This window comes from Antrostomus carolinensis, unplaced genomic scaffold, assembly GCF_000700745.2.
Source record: "Antrostomus carolinensis isolate BGI_N321 unplaced genomic scaffold, ASM70074v2 scaffold7217, whole genome shotgun sequence".
NCBI classification, from domain to species: domain Eukaryota; kingdom Metazoa; phylum Chordata; class Aves; order Caprimulgiformes; family Caprimulgidae; genus Antrostomus; species Antrostomus carolinensis.
In genome coordinates, this window is record NW_010326619.1 from 89,436 (window position 1) to 102,934 (window position 13,499).

General features: G+C 37.1%; 1 protein-coding gene across 1 annotated transcript in view; it reads right to left on the reverse strand.

Moving 5' to 3' along the window:
- LOC104527821 (connector enhancer of kinase suppressor of ras 2) overlaps positions 1–13,499 on the reverse strand; it is a 128,527-nt gene that overhangs the window by 82,450 nt on the left and 32,578 nt on the right. The window contains exons 3-5 of the mRNA XM_029085877.1: positions 9,906–10,108; positions 8,510–8,597; positions 1,018–1,059 (exon numbers count right to left, since the gene is read on the reverse strand). Coding sequence (XP_028941710.1) covers positions 1,018–1,059; positions 8,510–8,597; positions 9,906–10,108 — 333 coding nt within the window. The remainder of the gene's footprint in view (positions 1–1,017; positions 1,060–8,509; positions 8,598–9,905; positions 10,109–13,499) is intronic.

Consider the following 13,499-nt stretch of genomic DNA (forward strand, 5'->3'; position numbering starts at 1 on the left):
TAACACTCCTGCTAAAGATATATTTCTAGAAGTCATATACAGTTAGAACTGTGGGTTAAAAAAATGTGTATATATATATATATAGACTCCAAATCCCATAAGATTTCAAGTGCTTTTAGAACTTCTTTTCAGAATTGGGTTTGCAATAGTAAGCTTTTTTCTAAAAGTCACTGCATGCTTTCTGAATTTAACAGCACATCAATGTTTTACAACAAATTTTAATCCTTGCTGGAAGCAGAGTATGTGTAAAAGGCTTTAAAAAAAAAAAAAAAGTTAGGCACTTGCAGGCACTTGGTTACAGCTTGTCAAAAGCTTATCTGAACTTGTAAATCCTTTGAGATTTCCCTTTCACCATAGGTTTTAACTCTACCTCAGTGTCGGTATAAGCTTTTGGTGCAAGTATGAGGGAAATAGAAAGTATTTGAACTTAAAGGCAAATATCTAATTAATAACTTTGTATAAGATTCTTCCATTCCCCTTCATCAGATTTTTTTTGTGCTGAAAGCACGAAGTGCTCAGTCTGACAACCAGTGAAGCTGGTAATGCACCAGGTTCTTAAGTGAATGATGCTACTTCCATAAGCCTCCAGTCTTCAGAGAAACTGGAAACATTTTCTTAGGTGAAAAAATATTTTATTAATATTGTTTGGTTAGAGTCTCATTTTCTTCACTTTGATGCAACCCCCCCTCCATTTTGGAGTATTAAATCTAGAATGCTAGGGCAGTCATTAAACTGGCTGGTAGGAGGCAAAACTAACTTGCACTAAGTTTGTTTCAGAGGTCACAAAACACATAAGCTGATATCTCCCTCTTGCTGGTCTTGAAAATAAATTGTAACTTTTAAACTATTTGATCTGATTTATGAAAACTTTAACTTTTATCAACTGATATAATTAATCAGAAGTTATGTCAAATAGTAAGGAATTTTATTTTCCTATGGTAACTTTTTTTTTTTAAATCATTTAAGTGGATGGGGTAGGATTAGAAAATACCAAAGCAGAATACTTAGAATACTTACCACATGAAGAATTTTATTTTCTGTTTCATACACCGTACAATCCTTCAGTAAAAGAAAACAAAATAAATTAATACACATTATTTTAAATTTCCTATTAAGAAAAGAATGCTTTATGCTGATAACTATTTCTTACAGATGTACCTGTAAAGACAAACGATCTCTTGGGTTTTCTCATGTCCAAAAGGTTACTTTACAGTCTTAAATCTTGACTTCTCTTGTGGCTGTTTAACCTGAGGGATCTATTCTTCCCTTTAACAGTCATTAAACTCTCCTGCTTAATACTAGCAACAATATAGACATAAGGCAGAGGGGATAGATTCGTGATAGTGAGAAAAAAGTAATTGATTATGATTCATCTGGCATGTCAGAAATTCAATGATGCACAGAGAGAGATACATTGCCTAACCTTAAATGAGGCAGAATGTTTGTTAGCTGTTCTACAAGTTGTGTGGGGTGCAGGCAGTTGTGTCAGACCTACCACTAGGTAGACTGGGTTACTATAAGCATGGAAAGGAAGAGTAAACAAAGAATATTTTGACAAGTACAATGCTGAAGAGGTTAAACATGGTGTGTTCACACTATCAGTCTAGTTCGGTCCCATCTCTTGAGAGGTCACCTAACTGCTCTAGCTTTGGACTTGGGAAGGCACAAGTCACACCAGAACAGAATGAGAAAGGACATGGCCTTGCTCATGTTTAGCACAGGTCCAGGGATTTGCAGGGGGTTCCACTGCTTTAAGGCCTCCCAAAGAACAACTCCATCCCAGCTTTCCAATACACAACATTCTCATTAACCACTTTAAATTAGGCTTGAAAAAAACATATTCCTGGTCAACTTCTTTATTTGCTTAAGACCTGTAACTCCTCGAGCTAGTCATTTTCCTATTTTAGTTATCATTTTAAGAACAATAAATCTTCTCACTACATAGCTCGAGTCATTACTCCCTTAACTTGCATTTTGATTTAGTGATATTACTTTTACTTCATGAAAGCAAGCACACAAATTCCTAAAAGAGATCTACTGCTTTTTAATGTTTTGAAGATTTCCTCAGTATGTTCCTCTATAAAACAAGACACAGTGATGACAAGACAGTAATTAACCCTTTCCTGCAGGAGCGGGCCCAAGCGCCCTGAGGCAGCTCTACCCCGCTCTCCTCCTGCCTGTCAGCACTCCAAATCGCCACACAGGCTATCAAACTGTATTTTACTAAAACATAGAATTAAAAAACCCCATAAACATACAAAAAACCTCAAGTTTGCCAGACAGAGTGAGATTAGAGTGCCTCAAAATCTTGGTCAGCTCTGAGGCCAGCCGCAGGCAGGGGCACAGCCTCCACGGCCAGGCTCCATCACCCCTCAGCCCCTGCCCACCGCACTCCTACACGGTGAACACCAGCCTGCGGCACTGACCAGTCATCAAAGGGATGATTTTCTGTCACAAAATCTGAGGAGAAAATATTTCTGTGGTATCCCGGCATCTCCCTGAGCTCCGGGAGACTGACAGCCCCAGCCTGAGGTTGGCGGGAGCCCCGGAGCCCTGTGAGGGAGGGAGCGAGGAGCTTGCCACAAAACCTGCTGAGGACCAGGCAGGTGGGATCCTCACCTTGCAGGGGCCTTGTTTGGCGTAGGAACCTTGTCTATAATGTCATCCTGGCACTGGTTATTTACATTTAAGTGAATTAGTGGTTAACAACAGGAAAATCATGTTGGGAAATTGCTAAATACTTCTCCAAATGCTATGTTACATTGGAAAAAAAGCTTTCCACAAAGCAAGATAAGGATTTCAGGACATATTTTTGAAGATAAGGATATGACAAGTAAAAAAACCCAACAAACCAAAAACCCCTGTCTTGTTTTCTTGTCTCTTTTCCTTGAAAAAGTTTTCAAATAAAATTTAACTTACTGATATACTTAAAAGATTCCATCAAGTAACTTATGATTCCCTATAATTCTCAACTTTTCCTCATTCCTGGATGTGAACATGTTAGCAATAAACTTCCCATGAAATAATTCCAACATCCTCACTCCATTTGCTCTAGAAGCAAATTAGTTATATGATCAGCTTAGCCTGTGAGAGAAATATTGCTCTTTGTGAGAGAAACAGCAGCTCATTGGCAGATCTCTGCTCTTGTCCAGCAGCAAAACCCCTCAGCTATGTCCCGTCCGCCGAGGCCATGTCCAGCTCTCAAACCTTCTTCCTTGGGTGCTGCTTTGGGGACCTTGTCCCTCAGCCCATCCAAGGCTGCTGCAGAGCACTCAGCCCTGGGAACAGGGAACTGTCACACCCTCAGCTCTAAGGGTTACGTTTATTTTGGAGGACTGGAATGAATTTTTAAGTGAATTCAGATTAAAGAATTTTGTTACAGAACAAGAAAGTTAAAATCAGAAGATTGTGAGTACCAAGGAACACAGAGAAGAATTTATATTAGCATTTCATGGTCAAGTATCCCTTTGATGTTTCTTCTGTATTCACACTGTTATTTTCTATAGCACAAAAAAAAAAAAAAGAATTAATTTAGTCAGTTTGCTTGGCAATGCCCAAGGCAGTTTTTCCTACAAATTTTAAACACTTCAAACAGCACATCCACCATCTCCTTTTAACCCTCCAAATACCAAGACGACAAAATGATCACAGCAGGGTTTGCAACTTAACTTCAGAGCTAACGCTCCTTTTAAAATTATTTCTTTAATTTCTGTGCTAGAAGTACAATATGAGCTTCATTCTGAACAAACTTAATTACTTCAGGTCAAAAAATAGAGGACTTGTGAGTAGTAAAACTGAAATTTCACTGGTTTGTAGAGCAGAATTAATGTTAGCTATACTTATGTTGCACATTCAAGATTATATTAGCATTAAAAATGTTAATGGCTTTGGGACTCCTTCCAACATAGATGCATATTGACTCTTTTTTTAAAAAAATACATCAGACGAGTTTAACTGAGAGGTTAAAAGCACTTGCAATATTATACTACAATATTAAGATATGTAGGTCACAATATTCTTCTGATTTATTTTTCTCTGATACATAGCAATGCCCTAGGGACCTCATTAAAAAAAAAATCTTCCAGGGACTACCATTTATAGAATGTTGATTTATTTTTCTTAGAAAATAAATAATAGTTATAATTACATTATTTCTACACATCCATAAGGAGGATAACATGTTAAAAATATTTTTTCTGAAGAGTTTAAAAAACTCTTAAAAACTAGTAGCTACATTCTATTTCCCCTCAGTAAAATTGTAAAATACAGGAATTACAAAAATATTCCCGGCAGCAGTATTATGTACTGCTTACATACAGCCAGCTTCTGTATTTTTCAGAACACCCTACTTTTCAAAGGTACAGTACACCCTCATAACTCTGATAAACTAAAGCAGCATTCTTTTGAGTATTCATAAAGAGAAAAGGTCAGTAGGGCTTGTGCTCACCCACATTATATTAATAATTCTAGTTTATAATTCTGAAAGAAAAAAATGCAAGTACTATTGAAATTTGCAGCTAAAATGAATAATGTTCTATGAAAAGTCTTGAGGACAGTTAACTAACACATAAAAATACTAATACATGTAAAATATTTAGTTCATTAATTTAGTACAGTAAACCAGCATGCGTTAAGCAAACACTGAAAAGAAAGAGTCCCTATAAAGGAGCAGCTCAGAAGAGAACTTAAAACCTTGTTTTGTTTGTCAGTTGAATGGCATTTCCCGATATAACACTGCAGTAAAGATCTACTGCAGCCTTGGAAAGGTGGATATGACAAAATGATATTTAAACATATACTACTTGCATACATAAAATCAAATGCTCTTCTGGAATTCATACACTAAAAAGAACAAGATTGCTTTGAAATTTGGCAAATATACACCAATGTAACTTATTTTACTTGGTTTAATTAAGGTAAAGACTTGATCATAATTTATATTTAGAAAACAGCGAACAGATGTTTGATAACAAAATGTTCTTTAGAAAATGCAAGCAAAATAAGATTGAGGGGCTGAAAGCTGAAGTCTGCAAAGTTCAACCTGAAAATAACACCCACGTTTTTAATGGCAGTTGCTGAATCACAGGATAGTTCAGGTGGAAGGGATCCCTGGAGGATATCTAGCCCAACTACCAGCTCAGAGGAGGGCTAACTTAAGAGTTACACCAGGTCCTGGCAACCATTTCTATCAATTGCAGTATGAACCACATAGCTTTAAAAAAAACCACATGCATCATCCTGAACGCAAAGTATTTGACTAAAACCAGGGTAAAAATCAGTGCTATGGTCTCTGAATTTATCTCATTGAGGTTAACTAACGTTAATAAAGGGGAGAACAAGCAAAATTTTGTTTGGCCTTTGTTGGAAAAAAATTAAGCTGATCTGTGCTGATATTCTCTGGTAAGACACAGACAAACTTTTTGTTTCGAGAACATTTGTTCATGCAGTTTAATGCTTATGTCAAAAGTATCCAGCACAGGTTTGAACATCTTCGACATAATCAGGAAAAAAAAAAAAAAAGAGAAAACCAACTTCTACTAGAACTAGTGAACTCTCTACTCAATGAAAAATTAACCAATGGCTATATTTTATGAACAAAATTCCAAACCTATTCTTCCCCATTTATTCCAGTTATCTTTCCCCCAGGGTAGCCTTGACACTATAGCATGACCAAATCCAAATTCAGTTAAGTTAGGCTGGTGGATTCATTTTCAGAGCGAAAATGAGAGCTAGTCTACCTTGCAGCTAGAGCTATACTTCAAAATGAAGTCAACAGAGAGCTCAGACACTTGCAATACTCTGATCTAACGTGCTTTTTTTGGACATTATAATCAACACATTTTGATGGGACACAGCACCTCAAAATCAGGATGTTTCTGCAGCTTTCTGCATAATGCTAGTCTTTTATCGTTTCCCTACTTATTTTAGTGAAGGTGAGATTGTGAGGGATAAGAAAAGAGAGCAGAATAAAATACATTGCCAAGTATAAATGGGCAGGTATAAAACTCCTCTAAAACTAGAGAATAAAGATCAACGATCTTATGACCAGTATGAGAAAACACTGTTTATGAATAAATGAGTGACTGCTTATTCATCATAGCATTGACGTGGTATGTAAATAACAATACCCAACATTGCAGTCCATCTGTTTGGTTTACATTTTGAATGAAGGTTTCATTTTCACACTTATACAAAGAATATGACTTAAAAGCTAAAAAATCTACTTCCTTATTAGATCTAAGGGTATGTCACTCAGATACATCCTAGCAAGAAGATTCATAAGCAGTGTTTATATTCAACTAACATTACATAGTAATGCCCCCTATCTAGAAGGAATTTCAGCCTGAGTGGCAGCTTTAGGTTACGCACACAAAGCATGTTCATTTTGCACAGAATAAATCTTCAGGTTGGAGACATTCCTCACTTAATGTGCCAAATGCACAGCCTTGACTACTATTTCCACACTGACTATATTAGATATCTAAAATTTATATCATTCATAAAACAAGGGGTATCTGAGAGGATCTGAGATCTAGGTTTCTATTAGTTATGCCTTTCAATTAATATTTTAGCCTACAGTTATGACTGCAATTCTGGTTTAGGTGAGACATTTCCGCTTTCACACATTAAGATCAATTTTCCTCAGATTTAGTAACAGCAAAACTGTCTCCCTATGAATGATTTTATCTCCTTTTTCTGGTGCTAAGTTTAATATATGTAAAAAGATCTTAATGGCTATCAAACAACCTAGATCTGACAATAAGACAAGGAAAAGACAAAACTTGATTAGTAAGTGACCTGAAGAACTACCTAAACATTTTTCATCTTGGAATGTCTTGGCATTTATGCTAAAAGATAGATTCTTTTTAAGTTGTCAGAAGGAGAACAGCATTGGGAGTGGAGTTGAATTGAAAAAAAATAATCAAACTACTGCTGGCAGAGGAGAAGTGAATTTCATCTGCCAAAAGCAGTGAAATGAAAAACAGAAACAGAGACAGCAGTTCAAAATTATACTATTTTCACCTAGACCACAGGGAAAAATCAAACTCACACAAACAAAGTGCAGTATCAGCTGAAGGGCAAAATCAGAACCCAAACTTTTTATACTGTGGAGAAATTCATTTTGCTTAGTCTGTAAATCAAAAATAGCCTAGTGCTATAAACACCTTGTAAGAGAAAGCTTAATAAAGATACATAAATAATTAAATGCCTACATAGGAATTTTTAAACCAAGAAAAGAGAAAAAGGATCTTTTTTTACACTGGAAAAAATACAAAAGGGACAAAATTTCTAAAAGGAATAAAGCTGAATCTTATAAATGAAGGATAATAGTACAAAATACAAAGACTTATATTTATCAGCCTTAGTTGTTTGGGGTTGTTTTTGGTTTTTTCCAAGAACTAAAACAGAACTGTAGAGGAAAAGGGGGGAAAAAAAAAAATAAATTGCAGAACGCCACTACTCCAGAAAGCCTCTTAATTTAAATGAGTTCTAGGATTGCTCTACTGTGAGGTTACATGGAAAACTGTGCCAGCACAGGACAGAGGCAGGCAGTGCAGCCCTGTTTGTTGGAGGCAGGGCCAGTTTAAGGGGCTTAAAAATCTACAACTTTTGCTAAGTTTTATTCTTCCTTTCCCTCCTACAGTACTTTCATCTTTCTCTTTTGCTTCATCCCAAGACAGCCCGGCCTTTTCTCTAACCTCTCCACCTATTTCAATAACACTATTTTGTCTCATCAGTATTTTTATGTACTCACAAGATAAGCTCACTACAGATATTTGTAAAACTAATTTCTACTCACTCTTTCTGCCCACTGTCCAGTCTACTTCCAGTTTTTCTGTACCTGTGTGTCACCTCAGGGACAGACAATCTCAGAGACTATTATTGTTTGTACACTATGTAGCACTGCAGACCAGGTAAATTAATTTCATGTACATGTGGACTGTGCTATATTACAATGAAGTAATGGATGTCAGTGATGATGATACTACTACCATTAGTTGTTCCACACTTGGTTTGTTTAATGTTATGAATATTTCACATTAAGCACTAAACAACTTTCATGTAACTGGCTCTCCTTTAAGTGAAGAAGCCACAGTACAAGTTCTGGATATACTTGTATGTATTGTAGTAAGAACTTGTCCCTGAAAGATTTTTAGTCATTCATATTTTAATCTGTAAGAAACTGTCAGCAGTAGTTAAGCTGTTTCCCACTGTGACTTTGTTCTTTTGTTTAACACATAGATGGTGGTAGATAACCTCACATTAAACTGTCTACTCAAAAGCAAAGTGTATTATTTTCAACATCACACTCGTCTTCAGTCTATCCAGGCATATGAGGATAACCAAAGTCCAAAAATCTTCCCATCACTCCCAGACAAAGAGACTATGCAAAGAACAGAGAGATAATCCTAAAACAATTTTTCTGGTGAAGTAAAACCTTAGCAAAGTTTGCAATTTTTAAGCAACAGTATGAAGAGGACTCAGAGCAGAAGATAACTGCTCCTACCTGTTGCACAATGGTTGTGAGTTCCAGGCACAGTTGAACAATGTTGTTTTTCAACAGTGAGTATTCTGTCACACTGACAAATGGAGACCTGTGACAAAGGAAGGACAGGTTTAGACAGCATTAAGGATTATAAGTCCTGTTTACAGTATAAGCAGATATATGTAATATAGAGATCAGTTCTACACCATGGAAATGTGAAACTTCTAATCGTGACAATCTCCATCAGCAAGTTGCACAACTTTTGTGAAATATGCCTTTGAAACAAGAAATAAAGCAGAAACTTATTGTTCTTGTGCAAAGTGGAAATAGAAGCTTCCAAATAATTGTAAGTAGCCCAGATTTCCTTTGTACGGCTCATTAAAAAGACAGCATCCATGGCATGACAACACTTTTCAGCAACAGTTAACACCTTAATTCAGAGAGCAAAGTAAAGCTTACTTAGTCACTAACAGCTTCCTGCACGCTTAGATTTTCTTCAGACTTTCCAAATTCTATCTGAATCCGACCCCATTTGAATTTATACGAACTGACAAGGTCATAGCCCGAGAGAATATGACTGCAGGCATTAGGTTAGGAAGATGTCACCGGAATTATACAAATCTTGTAAAGAAGGGTGATTCACTCTCACTGTGATTTCTGAGGTGCCATTTATGCATTCAAGAGCATTCAGATTCAAGATAAAGCTATCTGTTGCTATAACACCAAAGAAAAAGAAACAGAACACAAATACTCTGACACTATTTTACGTTTTGGTCTCTGTCTTTCCACAGTCAATATTTTAATTATATTTATTCAGAGAGATACTTTTAATCAAACTTTCACTTCATAAATGGAAGAAAAGAAGCGGTTGGTTGTTGACCATTAACCAACACCACAACTGTACTTAATACCTCAGTCCCACTACTGATAAAAACTCTATTAAGAAAATTTAATTTTCAAATTGAGCAAGTACTATAATTTATTTTTAATATTCTTAATTTATTTGATCAACTCCAGCTTTTTTGTGTCTTTTTGATGGCTGAAGGACAGTTCAAACACCACAATCTTTTCTTCCTTACCCTTCTTTCTTAAATTACCAACGATGTTACCACTTGTGGCAGTGAGATGCCAACTTGGAATAGCACAAAAGTATTCATTTCACACAAAATACTATCAGACTGAAAAGAATCAGAGAAAAAAAAATCTGAGAAAAATTTAACATCTTCCTGAAAGAAAAGGGTACTACCTTTTGGCTCCAATATTTGAGAAATTTGCAAAAGAAAATTTAGAGCCAGAATTCCAGAACTCCTGCCATTTAATATTAAAATAAAAAGGTACAAGAGAAAAAGAAAGAACAAATAGAAAACAACCCAAAGAATTATTCTCGTGCATAAAGGATCAAGGAATATTAAGTTACCTGTCCAGCCAGGCTAGTAAGTTCTTGGCAGCACCAATCAGGTCAACTACAGAGGTAAGAAAATCATTTGGCAGTCGTCTGGAGGCCCTGCCATCATAATGGCCACTCCTCCTTCTACCCGTTATAAAGTTCTGAAGGTTTTTTGCTGAGGCATTCAGCTTGTGAGACAGAGTTCTCAGGTTTTCAGTCTCCAAACCATAATTCTGAGGGGAAAGAAGAAGATACAAGAGTTCTCAGGTTTTCAGTCTCCAAACCATAATTCTGAGGGGAAAGCAGAAGATATACAATTAAGTGAAATAGTGTATTCAGCTGTGTGAACAGAACTGTGAGGTTAAACATTCCGAATGGTATTGGCTGAAAAGATAGGATAGTTAGGAACACCTGGTGTTAGACTAAGCAAGAGGCTACTTTGTTTAGAACATCCAGGATGCATCCATCCACCTCATTAGCATGACAGCTTCTGCTGTCACCAACACTCCCAATCCTGGAGTCCCCAGTCCCATTGGTCCAACTAAGTCACTGAGGGGATAGCAAAAAAAAAAATTAAATCCCCATATGCTGGGTCTCAAGGTCTTTCCCATTTTTAAGAAGTGAAGATGAGTCAGTCCACTATCCTCCACTTGCCATGGTTCAGGGTTAACCAAACATTGAGTGTACTTGTTACCTCTGAGGGCAGGTCTTCAGCAGTCTCTGCACCCAATCTCACTAGTGTTCCTCTACTAACTCGTAATACCTTAGCCTTAGCAGAACTTCCCTTTTCCTTACGCTGTGAATAAGGTACAAAATCTAACATGGCCTTAGTGACAGGGTTTTACAGGAAAATTCCTTCCTGGACCCTGCTATTGTTGGTGAGCAGCTGTCCCATATGTAATACAATATGGAAACAGTCACATCGGGTCAGAGCAGAGACGTGGTGCTCCTGTTTCCAATGACTGCATAGGGAAGAGCCTGAGAAAAGAGCAGGCATGTAGGAACAGCTGTTAGTGGTTCAGAGACTTCAGCCAGTGACAGTTCTTAAAGGATTTTCTTCCATTGATCTAAATCTGATGAAGTTGGTGTGTGTGTGTGTGAATATAAGTTTTCCAAACACAAGTCCCTTTCCCCTTTATCCACACTTCCTCATCTGTGTTTCTGTCCTTTTATCACCAAGTCAATTCCCCACTTAGACCCAGGTAACAAGCACAAAGACATCTCAGCTCAAATACATTAAGTAATTCACTCAAATTAACATAGAAAGTCTCAAACACACTGAATTAAACCCAGATTTCTTGCTGCCACAACAAGATGTAGCATGTGAAAGAATTTAATGAGCCTTTAAAGAAAATCAACTTTCAGAATTTGAATTGATGACCCACTATTAATTTCAACTATGCATATGTTACAGAGCATGATTGATCATCAGTTATGAGATGTTACTTTTTCTGCCTAAACTTCTTCCTCAAACAATACACAATCTTGATGGATCCTAATATAAATATTTGTACTAGAAATAATAATTCCAACACCAAAAAAGGAAAATGTATTAACCAATAACAAGCTTGTGAAGTGGGATTGTATGGAAGTCAAACAAAATACAAACACTGAGAACTGAACAGAAAATATGTTTGAGGAAATCCACTAGTGAGCAAGTTCTTAGATTTATCTTAAAGTTTATTAATTAACACGCTGATGGCAACCACAATTAATGTCAATATAAAATTTAAAATATATCAAAGCATAGATAAAATATGTCCATGAAGATAATCAGGAGATGAAAGGAAATGTTTCAGCACAGTAAAAGTGCTGATGCAAGTTAGCGGTTTAGCTGAGACTTAGCAAGACACAGTAAAGGGAAAAAGATAAAAATATTACAAAAATGACAGTGAATCAATATCTCCACAGAAGACAGAGCCATTGCATTGCTCTAAATTTAAGCTTGCCTCAATTCCAAGATCTTAATTTTTAAATGAAACAACTGTAACTAACTATAAATTGGGAAAAAAAATGGTTAAACATAATCCTTGAAAGTATCACCTCTAAGCACCTCATCCTAATTTTCAGCTCACAAGCTCGTGTCAACAGCACAGGTTTCTCTCTCCACTGCTACCTCCTGCACAATCTGTCTGCCAGGCTGAAGCTCTGATACCACGAAGCCCCACAAGCCCCACTGTGGCAGCACACTAGAAATCTACTGAAGAAACCTACAGCCTAGTCAGCAACCAAGGTGATGGGATAGAAAAGAGATTGTTCCAGAGGAGAAAAGGGCAAACAGGTGGGTACACACCCAAATTTGAACCACATTGACTATGATTCAGTGAACATGCTTGAAAACCCAGAGGGAAGAGTCACAGTTTATGATAATGAGTGAGTAGGTGGGTAGGCTTGTTCTGCATACATGACACCGCAAGTATCCAGATCTCTTCTAATTCCTGTAGGCATCTCATCTGCATGATGCCAACTGAGATAGCTTCAAACCTGCCAGACAAAATCATTATCACAGCTACCATAGCAGACTTCAGTTTTCACAGCCGTACATTCTGCTCTCACTGTGTTAAATACGTGCTGTTATTGGGAGACACACCAGAGAAATGATGCTCCTGAGCCTGTAAAATTCTATCTCCTGGCAGGTGATTTCTTCCTTGCACAGTAAAACCGAGATATAATTTCTGGTTTAAAAAGAAAGAAAAGATAAAACCTCTAAAAGGGACAAGAGGGTACCATTAGCATAGGCAGGATTATTTTTCACACCAGCATGGTTTGCTCCATTCTCTGGTTTTGTTTCATGATTCTTAAGGTTGTTGCAATGTCATTTTCACCAAATTACACTGTTAGTGAAAATGGCCGTCCAGGTTTAGAGAATGAAAACTGACTATTAAAATAACCCCAAATGCTGTCTGTCTGCAAGAATGCCACAGCCATCCAGTCTGTCAAATTGTCATGAAACCTGGCTCATGACACTGCTTAGAGAGAAGAGAAAGCAGACTGAAGCTGACTACACTCCATTTCAGTAACGGGCCTGACAGGTACATTGCAGAAAGGGTAACTGCTGGAAGAAAGGGACAAACAGCAAATCTTCAACACAAAGATGGGACTGGTAAATCTATTAAAAGTTTACTCAAGATTCTTCACATAAAAACTGTTCAAACAGTAAGAAATTCTGCACATTCACCCAGTGTAATATATGATAGCGTTATTGCCTTCACACACACACGAGTTACACAGAGATTAACCTGCTTGTTCCGTGACAGACTGCTTCAGTAGCATATTTCAGAGCTGGTTGGAGCTCAGCAATTCCTGATGCCCTTTTCAATGACAGGAGTTGGAAAGAAGGATTCCAAAATGTAGAAATTAAATGCAAATACAAAATCAGAGCCAGACAAGCTTTTATGGAAGAATATCAACAGCAACAATGCCAAGATGAACCCGTGCTCAGTGACACTTGTTACCGAGACGTACAACTGACTTTGGGAGTTTGCCTGCTGTCCATAAACCACAATTTTCAATTTTAGCCATTTCATTCAAACTATCAGGAAGGATTCCTGCCACCCCCTTAGTTCCCCTCTCCTGTTCAGTTTGAGATGCCTGTTTCAGTGTTCCTAGTGAGCAGGGTTATTG